Source organism: Talpa occidentalis, unplaced genomic scaffold, assembly GCF_014898055.3.
Source record: "Talpa occidentalis isolate TD23 unplaced genomic scaffold, MPIMG_talOcc4v2.1 talOcc4.12, whole genome shotgun sequence".
In the NCBI taxonomy this organism is placed as follows: Eukaryota; Metazoa; Chordata; class Mammalia; order Eulipotyphla; family Talpidae; genus Talpa; species Talpa occidentalis.
In genome coordinates this window covers 54,067,946-54,086,803 of record NW_023601212.1, presented here as the reverse complement: position 1 = coordinate 54,086,803, position 18,858 = coordinate 54,067,946, and the positions used below count along the sequence as shown (strand labels likewise).

The window sequence follows — 18,858 nt, the reverse complement described above, 5'->3', positions numbered from 1 at the left end:
AATTCAAACAAACATTTAAAAAATACCTATCCATTAATTTAAAAATTACAATAAACTTACTATGTGTTTGTAAAACAATTTCTAAAATGAAAAAGAATTAATGAAAAGAGACTTAACAGATCTGCAAATCTCTAAGATGTGGGTAAATAGGAAACAGCTCAATTTTATATCTGCCTCTATATCTAGTTTATGGGCATGTTTTGGTTCAAGTATATGATAAAAATCCAATCTCATACTGACAGTTGTAAAAGTCAGTATTTGAACAGTCTTTTCAGATAATTGTGGATATTCTTTTTTGACACTATACTAAAACTGGAAAGTGGCAGCTTGTCAGCTGCAATGTGGAAACCTTTAAACTCTCCTACATTTCAACCTATTGCTCTATTTTGTATTCTGAATGGATCTTTTACCCGCATATCACTTTACAACATCATGTATTGATCATTTAGAAAGTATGAGTTTAATGAGTATCAAAAACTGACTCATTTGACTATACAATAGCCAAAATCACATAGTGATATTAGCAATCTCAGCAAAAAAAAAAAAGTAAGTAAAATGATCGTTGAAAGCTTTCCAAATTTCTGGTTTGAAAAAAGGCTCTCATTTTATCATCTGCAAAGATACTGTCAGCTGTTTCCCATGAAGTGACAGGCTCACCTCACTCATTTTGAAAAAATATCTCAAGTATTTTTTAGATAATTTTGAGATCTGAGAACATATGCAAGTCTCAATAATCAGTCATTCAAGTAAAAATGAAATTTTGTGTAGAGGAAAAAACAAGTTATTTTAGTCTGCAACTCAATCACAGAAGTGCTTGTCTTAGAGACTAACCTTCTTATTTCACAATACAGCATGTGATATTAAAATGTGTAATTAAAAGGCAGTGAGAAAACAGTTCAAACTACATATCATCAATGACCTGTGTGTAAGACAGATAAAAATTAACAAGAAAACAAACCCAATTAAAAGGTGGGCAAAGGACTTGAAGGGTGACTTCACCAAAAAGACATACATACAGGTGACATCTGAGGACTGGAAAAGATACTCAGTATCATCAGCCATTAGGAAAATGCAATTTAAATTCACAGTGAGATACCACTGCATTCTCAGAATGGTTTTAAGAAAAAGAAAAAAAAAAAAAAAACCTGACAATGCAAGCGCTGACCAGATGATGGAGTAACTGGAACTCTTACGCATCCCTGCTTGGAATGCAAAAAGGCATGGAAAACAGTTTGGAAAACAGCTCAGCTGTTTCTTTTTTTTTTTTTTTAAAGATTTATTTTTATTTATTTATGAATACAAGAAGTGGGGTATAGGCCAGAAGTGCAGGGGGTGAGAGGATTCACCAGAAACAGAGTGGGGAGCAGAACAGGCAGACCTACTGAAACACATTGTTGAGGGGAGCAGTGGGAGAGACAGGATAGGTCTGCTGTGCCATGTGGGTTAGCTCCCTGGCTGGGGATCGAACTCATGCTAAAGTGGCTGGCAATAGCTTGATAGTGCTGAGACTTTAACCCCTATGCCACCAGGAAGGCCCGACCACCACCCTTCCACACCACTGGTGAAAAAGCCAGCACACAAAGATATCAAGTAACATCTGAGTATTACTATGAAAAGTATTATAAACTGTGGGACTCATCTGTGAAAGAATGTTGAGAACCCCTTGGGATTCGCTAGTGACACTTTTGGAGCCATAAGTCTTTTTAAGACTTTGATTCCCAAATTTGAGGGAGAATAGGGTACAAAGGTGGATTTGATTCCAGCAGTGTGGACTGAAATGAAGGAATCCTTAAGCCTGCAAGAACTTAAGCATATCCTGAAGGACAAATGAAAGAAATGGCAGGAATTAGAAAAATGCTAACAAAGCAATCCCAGGACAACATTCAGCACCCCACAGGTTCTGGCCCGAGACTTGGCTTGTTCCACTCACAATCTTTTGCTTTTAAGAGGCTTCATCTTTAGTCATTAAGTAGCACATTTAGTCATTTAGAAGACAAAATAGTTATCATTTTACAATTTTTAGGACAAATGTTTCAAAAGACCACAAAGGAGAAAACTGACCACACTTGTTCAGATCTTGAAGGAAAAGTCCAATCTTGCAGTTTATCGAACAATTCTATCTTAGCAGGTAAAGCAGTCCGTCGAAGTTTAAAACCTTGCCAAAGTTTCTCATTCCAATATAATTTCAGCATAGCGTTAATAAGAAAAAGAAGGCATGATTGGAGAGAAAACAATGTGTGTCACAAGTCCTATTTTTAAGGTAACCAGAATTTCCTAAGAATTACCGAATTTTGAATAGTTTCAAGAACCATCAGGACACACCTCTTAATGTGTGCAACAACCCACTCAATTCAGAGCTATTTGTAAAAATCTGGACCTAAATATTTAGAATCACTTGGCATTTCAAGTAAATCAATTCACAGAACAGAGGGGTATATAATTATGTCATCTGGTTGAGATTTGTCAGGGTTTTTAGTATGAGGAAGAGAAAAGCCAATCTAGCTTTCTTCACACTGCTTTCTCAGGGAAGGCAAGGGAGTGGTTTCTGTAGGCACTGACTGGTGAGCGCTGCCCACACACGTGGGCCCTGCAGTGCCTGCAGCCCACTTATCCCAATTGAGGTGCTACCCAAAGGAAGCAGCTGCAGCTGCTGACTCCACAGGCACAGCAAGCCCTAGACCACCACGACTGCCTGGATTTCCAGAAAGATCAAAATCACAAGATGTTGCCTTTTTCCAGTAGAGTCGATTAATCGGAATGATTAAAGTCTGACACCCAGAACTTTCCATGAGGGCTAGGTATTCCTCCTTCCACTTGTGGAGCTCTTCAGTTTAGCAAAGTTCTTGATAAACAACAATCTGCTCACCGTCGGCTTTGGGAACCATACCTGGCACTAGTTCATTGAAAACTTGCTAATTACTTTCCAATGAGTTAGAGCTTTAGCTCCTGATCCAGAGAACCCTTTTCATTCCTTCAAGGAGAGAAATGGAACATATCTCCTCTAGTCGTGCAGATTTCCTATTCCCACATCTGTTGCAAAGTTCATTTTGCCTCACACATTTCATGAGTCACAACACTAGAAATACGAGGATAAGACCTTTCCCCTCACTGTCCACCAAATGGCCCATCAAAATCAAGGGTGCTGTCATCTCCTCATGGACTGAATTCCCAATGAACACCAAACTGAAAGTCCCACCCAGCAACCCACACCAGTGCCCACGGAATTATGTGGAATGCACAGCTGCTTTCCAAGTAAACAACCTTCAAAGATAAAAACACAGTTTACATCTTTGAAGAATGTATCTTTCGGGCAAAATTAGATCACTCAAGCTTTCAAAGTCAGATTCTTCCATTCCCTGTAAAGACTAATGGCATAACTAACTCCATTCCCATCGCAAGGCTAATTTAGTTTGGTTCTAGATTAGTTCTATCTAGTTCTCGTCACTGCTAACTTCTTGTTATTGCTAGTTGAGCTTTTCCCCATATGATTTTCTAGTCTATTCCACCAAGTGCTCACCATCCCAAACGATCTTCAAAGCCACAGGCAAAACATCCACATGCTCATAAAATCATCAAGTTTTCTTATCTCAGTAAAATGGGCAGAAGGACTATCTCAGCTACCGGGAGTTCGTATCTGATATTATCTAGTCACCCCAACAGATCGCAAGATAATTGTAGCTGCAACCTTCATCATCTTTTTTATTACTCCTTTCTTTTTCGACCATGCTGATAGATTCTGAATTGGCATCTGCTTGAGTTACTGTGGTTGTCTAACAGCTCCGAGTGTAAAACAAAGCTTCGAGTGTAAAACAATCATTTCTTATGTTCACAGAGCCTGTGGGTCAGGAATTCATGTTGGCCATGAAAGGATGGCTTGTCCACTGCTCCACAATCTCTGGGACTTCAGAAAAGGTGTCCTTGGGGACACCTCTGCAGGTATCCCATCTCTACAGTCTCTCCATCTGATCCCTCAGCACAGTGGCTTCAGCAGAGCTGAACTTCACAAATAGTAGCTCAGGGCACCCGAGGCTTGTGTCCCCAGAAGGAAAGATGCAGGTGGAAGCTGTACTGGTTCTGTGACATTTGGTTCAGGACCCAAGTGGTGTCATTTTCGCCTCCTTCTGTGGGTCAAGGTGGTTACACAGGTCCGCCCAGGTTCAAGAGAAAGGAACAAGGACTACAGTTTGAGAGAAGGACATCAGTTTCACAATTTCAGATAAGCAAATGTACAGGATACAAAATGGGGCAGTCCTCTTTGGAAAAATACAATCTGCCAAAACAACTGCACCCAGGGCAAGTACCCATTCTGCACGTCTCTTCACTGAGGACACGTTGCATCAATAGCCTCATTGGCCTGTAAAGGCAGACAGTTCCCACTCTCGTGATGAAACGTGAAAAGCCCAGGTTGTGCAAGCCTCTGCAACCACACGCTCGCCGGTCCCCTACTACAGACCCTGTCCCACTACGGCTCCCTGGGGCAAGGCAAGGCAGTTCATTTTACTGCTTGACTTCCACACTCACATCTTTAGTACATAAGGGGAAAAAACACCTCCCACCCTCGTTACTTGACCTTACCAACATTTCTAAATTCAACTTCACAGTGATATCTTTAGCAACTACTCTTATGGAAAAAAGGCATCTTAGTTGTTTCCGATCGTTATGTGCAATGTTTTATCTCGAACTATCACTGTTTCCACAGCTCCCTTGGGCCAGCACCATTGCCAATGATGACACTGTGGGTCAGAGTCACGAGTGATGTGAATGTGTCATTTTTAGTGTACTTGACGTGAGAGCCAATCACTCTATTTTCTTGAAACTCTCACTCCCTTTGCTTTTGGAACTCTGCTTTCTAGTTTTCTACCTATTTCTCTTTCCTCTTCCTCCACTTGGTCCCAATATTTCTTGGCTCTCTTTCTACATCTTTTACCTGCTCATCAACATTCACACTTCAAATCCTAACTACTCACCCAGGATTGATTCCTATGTTCTTATCTGCCACCGGGATCAATCCAGATGTCTAAAACTACATTCAAAACACCCTCCCTCCAGAAAATGCAAGTACAAACAAAAAGGTAAACAAAACAAAATCTACTTCCTTCTGGAACTTCCCCATTGAGTCAACAGTGCCACTATTTTTTAAGATTTGAAACTTGTCTAGACAAGCGTCATCTTGGACTCTTCCTCTTCTCACCTTGCACAACCTCTGCTGAAGCCCAATCACTGGATTTTAGATCTGGAAGGCATTTTCAACATGCCTAATGTGCAATCATTAAATAAAAGAACTGGGGCTCAGATATCTGGGCTGCTTGCTCGAGTTCTTCTGATGCAGAATGTGCTCCTTCCACAACCAAAACCTCTTCAATCTCACCTTTGCTAAACCTTTAGACAAATCTGTTTTCTTTGTGAAATCAGAAGACTTGGTTTGAGTCCCTCAAAGTTGTCTGAACGTAGGCAAGTGAATAGTAACTGTAGTCAAACCTGCCTGGTGATTAGGAATTGACAAAAGGTAAGAGATCAAATTTAAATTCATTAGCTGGGGCCTCCCTGGTGGCACAAAGGGTTAAGACACAGCACTATGAAGCTATCAGCAGCCACTGCAGCTCTAGTTCTATCCCCGGAGGTGACCCACATGGCGCAGCAGACCTCTCCTGTCTTGCCTGCTGCTCCTCTTAGCAGTGTATTTTGGTCAATCTGCTTGTTCTGTTTCCCACTCTATCTCTCACCCCTCACACCTCTGGCCTGTACCCCAGTTCTTGAATGCATAAATTAATCTTTATAAATAAATAAATAAATAAATAAATAAGCTGGGTATTCCACACCTTCCTTGTTTCCCCTCCCCCCAAACTGGTCAAATTCCTTTTTTAAAAGATTTATTTATTTATGCATTCAAGAACTGGGGGACAGGCCAGAGGTGCAGAGGGTAAGAGGATTCACCAGAGACAGAGTGGGGAACAGAACAGGGAGACTGACAGAAATCCACTGCTGAGGGAAGCAGTGGGCAAGACAGGAGAGGTCTGCTAGCCATGTGGGTCACCTCCCAGTGTGGGGATTGAACTAGTGCTGTAGAGGCTGCAGATAGCTTCACAGTGCTATGCTTAACCCCTTGCGCCACCAGGGAGGCCCCAAACTGGTCAACTTTAATATCTAAGCTGATTTCTTAATAAAACAAACTCTGTTTCAGTTGGCAGGTCTTCCCATTCTCCCTTTCCTCATTCCTGGCTCTAGATTTTTGTTTGTTTCTTCCCCAGTCAGGGAAAGTCCCAACACCTTTGTAAATAAATAGCAGACGTTTCCTTTAAGGCCTAGATTGAGAGACTACTTGCTTCACTTGGGTGTCCTTGACCAGCATTCCCACTGTGGGTCTTTCCTTTTTTCAATCTGCAGAACATGCCAATTCTATCACAAAATCTTACACAAAATGCAATGTCTTTCACCTACTCTTACACATATCTGTATGGTATACTCCAAACTAGACCATAATTTCAGAAGCCAGATATTTTCAAGAAATAAAAGCCAGGCATTTTCAAGAAATAAATTCAATAAATTAATAACAAATGTTAACAAAGTTATTTTTACAATGAAACATCTGACACTGATTTTTAAAAAGTAGACAATGAGATTTGACTTACATTCCATTATACTGGGCTAAAATCACTCTGCAAAATAGGATTAATTTTTTTCACACTGACTACACCGATAACGGAATTTTCTGAACATTGTGAACAAAATACATGATGCTTGGGGCCTCCCTGGTGGTGCAAGGGGTTAAGTACAGCACTAGGAAGCTGTCCCGCAGCTACCGCAGCATGAGTTCGTTCCCCGGCCAGGAAGGTGACCCACATGGCGCAGCAGACCTCTCCTGTCTCTCCCACTGCTCCCCTCGGCAGTGTATTTTAGTAGATCTGCCTGTTCTGCTCCCCACTCTGTCTCTGGTGAATCCTCTCACTCCCCCAGCATCGCTGGCCTGTACCCCAGCTCTTGTATGCATAAGTAAATAAATCTTTTAAAAGATGCATGACGCTTGCTTTCAAAGAGCTCATCATCTAGTGTTTAAAAGGCTGGAGATGGTTACAGAAAAATGTCACATAGCAATACCATCTTGCTCATCTGCTTATTTAAGGCATTATTTCAACCCTGATCCTCAGTCAAGAACCTGCATATAATAAAACTATGCTTGCTCAGGCATACAAAGTCCAAACCAGCAAAATATTAAAGAGAGGGAACACTCAGGAGAGTGCTACAGGAGAGGCTCACTTAGTATCAGTATACTCTCATATTCCAACATGCTCAATTTTATGCTTTTCTTGTAGTCTCTTCTACCACAAGTTGCAAATTCTAAAAGCTGGTAACAACAGAAAGAAAAAACTACAGAACAAAAACTCTAAACGGGTTCATGCATCAAAGAAGGATGGCGGAACATATAGATTAAAACACGATTCAAATATGGCACTTTTCATTTAGCAAATTAGTAAAGATGTTTTAAATCAAGAATCTCAGTACTAGCAAGAGATAGAGAGAAACGGACCCCTCAAACACTTGGGGTGGGAGGAAGTAGAGTGGAAAAAGACTTGTTTTCTGGAAGCAAATTGGTAATATCCATCAGTAACTCTGAAAATGTGCATGCCTCTGAATCAGCAATTCTGCTACAGGAATACAGGCCATGGAAGCAGCAGCACAGGCTTGAGACAAGCAGGCTTGTCACAGTATTAATTGCAATAGTGAAAAATTAGGAACATCATAATTGTCATCCCGGGTGATAAGTTATATTACATTTATATGACAGAACAAGATGAAGCTGCTAAAAGCCCTACATAATGAAGACATTTTAAGGATATAAGGAACTATGCTCCCAGTTTCTAAAATGATTATTACTACATATATATGTATTACACAGACACACACATAACCTGGCCTTTCTACTTACAAGCTAATAAACCTGAAGGTTTTTTTTTTTTTTTAACTCTCAAAGTTTTATTTTTCTTATTTATAAAACAAAAATAATGGCAGGGCTTCCCTAGTGGCGTAAGGGGTTAAGTCTCAGCACTATCAAGCTATAGTGCCAGCCACTGCAGCATGAGTTCGATCCCCAGCCAGGGACCACATGGCGCAGCAGACCTCTCCTGTTTTGCCTGCTGTTCCCCTCAGTGGTGTATTTCAGCAGATCTGCCTGTTCTGCTCCCCACTCAGTCTCTGGTGAATCCTCTCATCATTCCCCCCCACCTCTGGCCTACACCCCAGTTCTTGTATATATAAATAAATAAACCTTTAAAGAAATGAAAATGATGGGGCCTCCCCTGGTGGCACAGCGGTTGAGCGCTGGTTGCGAGGCTGCCCACAGCCTCTGCAGCACCAGTTCAATCCCCGGCCACCGGGGAGGGTCCCACAAAAAAAAAAAAAAAAAAAAGGAAAATGATAGACCAATATCTACTGCATAAGGATTTAAAAGAAAAATCCCTGTAGGAGGTTTGCACAGCCCTGATATATGATAACTAACGGACAGTTACACAAAACTTTTAATAGAAACAAGTGTCAAAAGATGTCAAAATTTTAACACGGAGGCATTCAATAAATTTTAATTTTTATATCTTTATTTTCTAAGTGTTTAGTTAGTTTTTGATTAGTTTAACATTACTTTAAATGTTACTCAAAAAACAGTAAGTCTTGGTCTTTTTTCTGTTTGGATGGAGGTATAAACAGACATTTAAACAGCAGTGTTAGTTGAACACTTAACATGTGCCTAAAATTGTGCCAGGTAACATACAAGCACTAACTCATTTAATCCTTGTAACTGAGGAAACAGGCCCTGCTAAAGCAATTTTGTGCATAAAGAAACAAGTTCAGAGAGGAATAATGAAGTTGCCAAAAGTTACATCATATAATTGATAAAGTAAGCTTCCAAACTTGGTTCAGCATGATTATCAAAGCTCAGTTCTTTCCACCAAACCTTGCTGCATCCTAAAGTCACATAAAAGAAAAATTACATTTCCTTTCCCTTTGCCCCTTTTTATTCTTGCCGAACTTATTACCACCTGACATACCACATATTTATTGGTCTGTCATAAGCACATAAGCTCCATCAGAGGGAAGCTGTTTGTTCACTGCTGTAGCCTCAGCTCCAATGCACAGAAAACAGACACCAAATATTTTAGAACGAAGGATTCTAGCAGAGCCATGATCTGCTCCTGTCTCACATCACCTACAGGGATGAGACTGGCAGCCAGCAGGCTTGCTGAAGAAGTTGCTTACAGGAATCCAGGTAGGAAAGAGGACATACACTAGGGTAGAGAAATCAAAACTACAGAGGAAGAAAAAGATTCCAGAGACATCCAAGGGATGGCACTGAATGCTCACAACGCACAAGTAGACATGGGACTGCAGGCGAATGTGGAGACAAGAGGGAAGTAGGCTAAGAGGAGGATGGGTGAGGCATCTGTAGGGACAGGCAAGGATAAGAAAAGAAGGGGAAGACAGCTACCCCAGAGGTGGGGCGTGTGGGCTCATTAATAGAAAGTATGGAGTGACCATGGTGGGGGCTGAGCGCAGATAAACAGGGAGTACCTGACACAATGGGACTAAGCAAGCTACCCAGTGAGAACACACAAGAGGATCCACTGACATGGCTACAGGCAACTTAAGCACGTGTGAAAGGACGGAGGCAGCCCAGCGGTGAAGCAGTAGAGCTTCTGGGACCAAGTTCTGGAGGGTAAACACCACTGCCTGACAAGGTAGGGCCACATCTGCCCTAAGAGCCCAGCTGTGCAGTTGTGATGTCCTGTGCTGAGATTCTGCTCTGATCAAAACACTGACAACATCTGACCTCACAAAATGAGCCTCAAACATTGGTGTCTTTGAGGCACCAATCAGTACAAGTTTAAATTAAAACAGCTTTCTAACTGGTCTCCTCTTCAGTCTTTCTTCACAAGGATGCTGTAGGGTAAATGGTTTTCAGGCTTTTCTGCCCTCCTGCCATTGGGATGGCCCTGCCTGATGGGGCATCTGCATTTTGTTACAATGCTGTAAGTTATGTTGTTTACTTCTGTGGGCCAAGACAAGGAGTATAGAGATATTCGCAGGGAGAAGCAGAGGCAGGAGAGAGAAGTGGAGAAACAATGCCAGAGAAGCCCAGAGTGAAGACTTGCCGGGATCTTGGAGGCCTGCTGGTCTCCTGGCCCCCCAGCACCCCTGCCTGCCGTGTACCTGGTTGCAGCACTACACGTAAAAGCTCAATAAAGTCTGAGAAAGCCACCAAGGACTCCAGGACTCTCTTTTACCCGTCTGCCGGATCATAGAAACCCCGCTCTGGGCCATCCTGGTGCTACAGATGCTTTCAATACTACTACCAAATCAGTATTCCTAAAACCCTAATTTCTTATCATTTACAGGTTTTACATCTCCAAAATCCCAAGATGAGACTCTCCTTGAACCTATTTTGTCTGTACTATATAACGCGCTAACAGTCTGAGTGGAAACAGACTGTTCAAATGTGAAGCTACATACACCTATGTAGCTGTATGAACCTCAACAAGTGACTACCCCTTTGTCCTTCTTCAGTTCCTCCCCAAAACGTGACTGGTACCCACATCATAGAGCAGTTATTATTTTTTTTTAAAGATTCATTTATTTATTTATTTATTTACACAAGAACCAGAGTACAGGCCAGATTCACGGGAGGATGAGAGGATTCATCAGAGACAGAGCAGGAAACAGAACAGGCAGACTGACGAAATACAGTGCTGAGGGGAGTAGCAGACACAACAGGAGAGGTCTGCCATGCTATGTGGGATGCTCACCACTGTCAGGGATCGAACCAGCGCTGCAGAGCTGCGGACAGCTTCACAGCATGGCGCTCAACTGCCTGCACCTCCAGAGGAGGCCCTATAGAGCAGTTCTTATAAAGTGAGTATTTATGTACAGTGCTTACTCAGCACATACTGTCCGGCATAGGACTTGCAGTCTTTCAATGTTAGCTGTCTCTATTATTATTACTTCCCCAAATAAACCTCCTCCACCACATGGGCTACTCTCCTTCATGCTTTCCAAACACACAGTGCCCATCTCAGGGCCTTGGCTGTTGATGTTCCCAGCCACCAAACACCACTCCTTCGCCACTGCCACCACTGAACAGTATTCATTCAACATTTATGCCATGTGTTCAAGGTGCTGGGCTGGAAATACAGGAAAAGCAAACAGTCCCAACCCTCAGAGCTCATAATCTCCTAATGAAAGACAGCAAAGAAGCCAGAGGAAGAGGTGCAATAATGTGTTTCAGGTGCCAAGTGAAGCACTTCCTGGAGACAGTGGAGATGCTTACACAGAACCTTGCAAGCTGTGCAGGGAATCAGGCAGCGTGAACATGTGAAACAAGGGAATCTGGTCCTTCCCTCATCCTAGCATTACCACCTGTGGAGCCAAGGGAGGGCAAAGGCAGCGGAAAGGAGAGGAAGGCTGGATCGTGGAGGTCATGAAGTGTGTGGACTTTATTCTGTAGGCAACAGGCAGCCACTAGATAATAGCCCCTGTTTCGGTTCTAGAAAAGCTCGTCCTATGCTACACATTCTGGAAGCCACAGGTAACTTACTGATTGCTTCAAATAGGGCTAGTGAGACTGGGGAACTAAATGTTTTAATCTAATTTAAATCTAAAAACTGATGTGCAGCTCAGTTACCAGAATTTGTCTGTGTTTGGAGCTATTTTGAGTGTATGGATATACTTTTTCAACTATAATAAATACATATCAAATATTTCAGATGAAAATTTAGTGTTCAAATTGAGATGTGTTGTACAATACACAATAAATTTTGAAGACTTAGTACAAAAAAAGGTAAACTATTTCAATAATCCTTATATTAATCATAATCTGAAATAATATTTTTTCATTTATCAGGTTAAAGGACATTAAAATAGATTTCACCTATTTCTTTTTACTTTTTAATGTGGCTACTGGGAAATATAAAGTGCTATAGATGGCTTACATTCTGCCTTTACTGGATAGCACTAATCCAAGAGAACCAAGGGCAGACAAAAGACTAGAAGCAGGAATACCAAATAAGAAACTCTTTGATAAAACTCCAAATGAGACACAGGCCTGTATTATCTGAATTCTATCTTCTTCAAAACTAATTCAAGATCTATTACTGCCGCCAAGAGCTTTTCCAATCATAACCATCTCACTGCGTTGCTATTCTCTGAACTACTAGGCACTTAATCTTCTATAGCATTCACTGTGACATGTAATCATTTACCACCTGTCATTTATACTTAATTTTGGGATGAGCTGTTTCTCAGATTAGACTATCAGCTTCTAGGCTAAGAGCCACAATTCAGGCGTCTTTAAATTTTTCCACACTGTGTGATGCATCTCCAGTAAGTTTAATAAATGGAGGCACATGCCTCCCCCAAATATGCCATCTTACAGTCTGCAGACACCCGCATGGCTGATTTTACTTTTTCACAGCAGAAGGTATAGATAGTCTCTTTTCCTTCAGACACCTTTGGACATGAGCTAAAATCGTGTAAAAGGTAAAAGTCAACCAAATCTCCAAGGCAATCTTCCCATAAAGTATATCTAATCAGTGAGCAAACACTGAAAGTCTGAGCAGGATACTATCAGGGAAAAAAATGTCAAGATGGCAGAGCAATGTAGGGTGTGCATACATTTCATTAAAAATCAAACACACAAGTCACATCAATAAATAATCTTCATCTAAAAAAACAGTCAAACCATTTCTGATTATCTCTGGTCTCCATGGCTAGAGATAATCTCTGCAGCCTAAGTATTAAGAACTTTTATTTAAAGGGAAAACACACAGTTTTAACATTTACAAAGTAACCCCTAAATCAACCCTTCCAATAAATAACACGTTTTCCAGCTAGAGAGTCACATATTACTAAAAACTTACAACTCAGTATTTTCCTATCTAAATTAAAGATGAAGAAAAGCCACTAGAAAAATGTTAAGTATATAAATGTATTTTACCTTATCATGGATAATAAACTATTTTACTTAAAGTACCATTCAAATTTTCTAAGAACCCTTAAAACAAAACCAACACCCAAGCAAACACTTTCACCACTACAAAAATAAGAAGCTAACAGCAACTAGATGAAAGCAAGTGTTGCACTCACTTTCAATCCTACTCTTCTGGGAACTTTGTTACTGTCGATTTTTTTGTTTGATATTTAAAACATAAAGCCGATACGTTATTAGAAATACGTTTGACATCAAAACCCATCTTTCTTGCACTTGCTTAGCTGATAAATGCAAAGTTGATAAACAAAGTGGAATGAAAGTGTCTATCTCCAAACAATCGAACAAGCAAAGATGGAGTCAGGACAGCTCGCAGGGAAAAATAAATTAAAGCAGTTCTAGTCTGAAAGGCAGAATAAGAAGAAATGGGGGAAATCTGTCAAATAGCCTGGATGAAACCAGAGGTTAAAAGAAAGCACTCACTTCCTTTAGCTCTGTGGGAAAATCGCGGTTGCTAATAGAAAGCTGAGCAAAGTTTAGTTTGGCCGATTTCATTTTGTTTCCCTTCCAACATCATCAACTGGGTAGGACCGACTGCTTTCCTCTTCTCCCACTGCTCATGAACTCCCCCACTGCACTGAGCAGCCTTCCGGAGCCTCGGCTCCCCAGCCTCACCGAGCCACACCGCCCCCGCCTCCCGGCCTCCCGGCCTGCAAACGTGCTCAGACGCCTCTGGACATGTTGTGGTCTCTCCAGTCTGCGGGCTAGCGCTCCCAACTCAATGGACAATGGGAGCGCACCCCCGTCAACGCCGACTACAAAGCTCAGAGGGTCATTTCCCTTTTCCTGCCTAGATGTTGTTTTCCCTACTTGGAAGGGGCCTCGTGCTCCACCACAGCCCCAGGGTGCGCCAGGACACAGGTCGCCCTCACCACCTGCGGAGCCGCTGAGCCCCTCGATCTCCAAGTAAGTTGTACCGCAGCGCCCAGGCCCAGAAGACGGCCTTCTCCTCCCCAGGGGATCGGCTGGAGGCACGCGCTTCCCAGTCCAGGTAGGACGGGGAGGGGATGTCTCGGACGCCAGGTCGTGGACCTCAAGGTGCCCACTCCACTGTCCCCTCCCCAGCCTCCACTGGCCTCCCCTCCTCCTACAGCGAGGGACGGGAGATGGGGCAGGCAGCACACACCTCCTCCTCCAGGGGAACCCTCAGCGACACTCACCCTTTCACCACAAAGAAGGGGTCCTCCATGGACATGGCGTCCCGGCCCCCGGCCGCTTCACCCCTGCTCCGCTCGCAGGGCGCCCGCGCCCTCCCGGCCTTCCTACGCCCACCCCACTGGCCTCCCGCCGCCGCCTCGGCCGGGGTACCCCAGAGCAGCGGCTACGCGCAAGCCGGGGCGCAATGGATCGCGGACGACCCAGCTCTTCGTAGACCCGCAGACCTAGTCCTGACTCCCGCGCCGGCCCCCGCGACGGCCTCCTCCCCCGGCTCCTCCCGGCGCGTCCGGCCGGCCTGACCCCGCCCCCGGGACCCAAGGCTGCTGCCAACCACGATCGCGGCCCGCCGAACCACTTCCGCACCCGAGATCACGTGGCCAGGGTCAGGCTCCGCCTCCTCGTGGGTGGGGCCTCGCGCCGCGTCGCGCGACCCTGGAGGCGGGGCTCAGCGTCGCGGGGGCGGGGCTTCTCCCTCCTCCCTGGGCTTCGAGGGTGGAGCTGCGAGTTGCGTCGCAGCAGGCCTTTGGTTTACAGGATACGCCTTTGCACCTGGTTTGCACAATTCTTTTACCTTTCCTCTACTGTTTTTTTAAGATTTATTTATTTATGCATACAAGAGCTGGGGTACAGGCCAGAGATGCAGGGGGGTGAGAGGATTCACCAGAGACAGATGGGGAGCAGAACAGGCAGATTGACCGAAGTACACTGCTGAGGGGAGTAGCGGGTGAGACAGGAGAGGTCTGCTGCGCCATGTGGGTTGCTTAAAAAAATATATTTATTTATTTATGCATATAAGAACTGGGGTACAGGCCAGAGGTGTGGAGGGGGTGAGAGGATTCACAAGAGCAGAACAGGCAGACTGACTGAAATACACTGCTGAAGGGAGCAGCGGGCGAGACAGGAGAGGTCTGCTGCGCCATGTGGGTAACCCCCTGGCCAGGGATTGAACCCGTGCCGCAGAGGCTAGGGTGAGCTTCATAGGTTGCGTCTTAACCTCTTGGGCCACCAGGGAGGCCCCTCTTTCCTCTACTTTTAATGGTTGATTTCCATATGTGATTTATGACTCCGTCTCGTTCTGGACTTCAAAAAAGTGTGCTGTTATACGTTAATTGACTGTGTTAGTGTTGTGTCTGGCAAGGTGCAAAAGGTTTCATACACATCTGTCAGTATTCTTGGGGGAAAGTAGTAGTATTCCCCATTTAGTAGGTGACGAAAGTTCAGCGGTTTTGTGATTCCCTATCATCATATGGTCTAGAGAGGGCAGAGCCACGGATACCGTGTACTTTCCACCACAATGGCTTGTATTTTCTTTTGCTGTACATTCTGCAAGTGACTATGTGAGGTAAATTTTGCATTCAGCATTTGGAGCTTCGCAGGAAAAACCACCTTTGTGGGGGCAAAGGAGAAGCCACATATGGCAACTTGCTGTCAGCTTTGGTTCAGGAGCACTTCCAGAAGGCGATTTGGTCAGAACAGTTAGCCAGCTCATAGGCTAGAGCTGCTGTGTGGTTTGTGGACTTTAATTGCTGATAATAATTGAGCACTTGCTCTGTGTCCTGTGTGTCAGGCACCACGCTAAATGTTATCTCAGTTGCTCGCATAAGGAAGTAATGACTGCTATTATTCCCATTTTTATAATTCTGAGATTCCTGGAAGTTAAGTGACTTGCCCAGCTCTTTTCTGGAGATGAAAAAGTCCTCAAAGCCAGACAAGCTCTGTTTGAACTTGTTTCTACTACTCATTTCCTCATCTATAAAATGTGAATATTAGCTCATGGGTTCTGGTGAAGGTTAAGTAAAAATGCATTTAAACCCCATGACCTGGGCCTCCCTGGTGGTGCAAAAAGTTAAGCACAGCACTGTGAAGTGATCTGCAGCCTCTGCAGCATAAGTTCAATCCCCAGCCCTGCCGGCCAGGGAGCAACCCATATGGCGCAGCAGACCTTTCTTGACTTACCAGCTGCTCCCCTCAGCAGTGTACTTAGGTCAGTCTGCCTGTTCTGTTCCCCACTGTTGCTGGTAAATCCTCTCACCCTCTGCATCTCTGGCCTGCACCCCAGCTCTTGTATAAAAATAAATAAATCTTTAAAAAAAAGAGAGGACTCACCAGAGACAGAGCGGGGAACAGAACAGGCAGACTGACCGAAGTACACTGCTGAGGGGAGCAGGGGGCAACTCAGGAGAGGTCTGCGGTGCCATGTGGGTCTCTCCCTGGCCAGCCGGGAATCAAACCGGCATTGCAGAGGCTACGGACAGCTTCACAGCGCTGTGCTCAACCCACTGCGCCACCAGGGAGGCCCAATAAATAAATCTTTTTAAAAAAGGAACCAATGACCTGAGTGGAGGAAGAGTGAATGCAGGGAAAGCAGTGAGGAAGCTGCTGTACTCATCTGGCCTGAAGGGATGTGGTCATCTGGCCTGAAAGGACAACAAGTAGAGCTGGGTGACAGCAATTGTGAATGGAGAGGAAGAATGAAATCTGATACATGTTTTCAAGGGAAAAAACAGAAACACCTAGACCTGACCAGAGAGTGACTCAGATTAGGGAGGAGAGAGGTGAAAGTCAGATGCCAGGCTTTCTGAGACCCTGGAGGAGCAAGGGAGGGCAGTTATGGAGAAAGGAAGCTATTGGAAGAAAAATGTTTAATTTGGTTATGAACATACTGAGATGGGAAGTGAAATGGTGTCATCATTCATTCATTCAACAAACACATGGAGATTGAGGGACAGTCTCCATTATTAATCTCTAACTGTCCTCAACTGTGACATGGATGCTCTAATGACATCTTCCTCCCAGAGTGTCATGAAGAGTAGACGACTGGATGTGTGACACAGGCTTGAATGGTGTCTGGCATGAGCTGTGCTCTTACTATTCTAGATACTGAAGACCCAGAGAGGAACATGTATGGTCCTTGCCTTCAAGGAACTCAGACCTGTGGGAGAGACAGTTATCCACAATGAGACAAAGGCATAGGTTGCCATAGAAACACAGACACAAGATTCCAGTTTATTTATATGTGTATGTGTGTTGAGGTGGGAGTGGGAGTTCTAAACAGTGACTAAAGGCAGCCAAGAGACAGCATGGTGGCAGCAGGGGTTAAGACTGGAGTAGGGATCAGATTATTGGGGTCCTTCATTGTGTTGTTACAACTGTGGACATTCCCAGGTAGAACCTGTCAGCTGAGGGAACTGTCACCGTCAGACTGGCCTTTGAGATAGATGCTGCAGTGACTAGCTGGGAGGTCATTGTCCAATAAAGGGATGAGGGTGTCCTGAGCCAGGCTCACAGCAATTAGAGTGAAAAGGAGAAATACTTTTGAGGACAAAACCAGTGGACTTGGTGACTGATGAGTTCAGAAGGTTAGGAAGTTGGTGAGAGCAGTGTTGACTAAAATAACCATTGCTGTGATGAGAAAAGGTTAATAAAGGTGCTTTCTTTTCAGAGTCAAAAGTAAGAAATGGCCCAGGTAGCAGGGCCAGAAAGAGTTCTGGTCAACTGCCTCCACTGGGCTACTGCTTATATACCAGAGTCAAAAGTGGGCTGCTTACAAAAGATCACATTAATTATTCTCTAACAAAAGATTTATTTTAGAAGTAGTTATCTGGTAATTTTCTGACATCCTTAGGTAAAGATAAGAAGTAGGGGGTGAATTGTATGCATTTAGAGGGTTGTTATCTCTGTGGTCAGATGCAATCTGTGAGAAATGCAAGAGCTGGGTCATAAAATCTTTATCTTAAAGAATATCTTTTGTGGGTGTGAGGATCTACACTTGATCTTAGTCAAAGGGCCGAGCAACGGATGTGAAGATCTGTTCAAACATTCCATTGTTGTTAATCCTTCCAGCGGGTAACATAGTGTGGGGGTTTGGAATTAGGGTGTGCGGGGCAGCCTACAGGGCATCTTCACAGCCAAACTGCTCTGTTTTAGCTGACTCTGACCTCTGTAGATTTTTTCTGTGCTCAGGACTGCTGATTTCTGCTTGCAGGGTGCTGGCTTGCAGGATGCTGGAGTTAGAAGTGGATGGTTGTAACTTCCAATCACTGAGGAAAAAGAACACAGGAAGAGGATTAGATTCAGGGTGGTATTTAAGTTAGTGCCTGGCATATTGGTTTTCCCAAACAAACTAAACTCCTGGGGGAAAGGGAGACTAAGTTAATATCTTTATTATCTCAATGCCTAGCATAGCCTCTTATTATCTGTGCCATGAACTTATTAATTAAATCACAAATGAGCAGTCAGAGCTTATAAGCAGAAATATATAGAGGACAGAGGCTTGGGGAATATCTATAATTAGGGCTTTGGGAAAAATACGAATAATGGAGATAGTGGAGAGTTGAGTTATGAAATATGGCGGGGTGGGGGGGATATGGGGGTGTCCTTTAACATGTCACCCTCTTTCACTCTCTCTCAAACCAAACTAGACCTTCACCTTTACTGTCCTAGGGCAAGGGAATGATAGCTAAAATGCAAGAAGAAACAAAGAAAGCGACTTTCTATCTTTTTTATTTTTAGTTTCACAGCCCCAGGTCCTGGATAAGCAATATCTCAGGAAGAATACTCAACAAAATTCCATCTCCTCCCATCCTCCTATCTTCCCTCTCAGAATGAAGAATTAAAAATTCTCATGGAATAAAAAATCAAAACAAAGTTGTCAGGGAGGAGCGTATTGACTG

General features: G+C 43.6%; 2 protein-coding genes across 3 annotated transcripts in view; one reads left to right on the top strand and one right to left on the bottom strand.

Annotated features, from left to right (window-relative positions):
- Window positions 1-14,433, bottom strand: part of STX6 (syntaxin 6) — a 45,569-nt gene extending 31,136 nt beyond the window's left edge. The window contains exon 1 of the mRNA XM_037506345.2: window positions 14,188-14,433. Coding sequence (XP_037362242.1) covers window positions 14,188-14,222 — 35 coding nt within the window. The 5' untranslated portion in view covers window positions 14,223-14,433. The remainder of the gene's footprint in view (window positions 1-14,187) is intronic.
- LOC119241213 (major histocompatibility complex class I-related gene protein) overlaps window positions 13,701-18,858 on the top strand; it is a 28,947-nt gene continuing 23,789 nt past the window's right edge. The window contains exon 1 of one of the 2 annotated variants that reach the window (XM_037506343.2): window positions 13,701-13,933. The gene's annotated coding sequence lies outside the window, so the exon portion shown is untranslated. Of the gene's footprint in view, window positions 13,934-14,659; window positions 14,738-18,858 lie in introns of those variants that run through there. The other variant, XM_054693431.1, reaches the window with a different exon arrangement.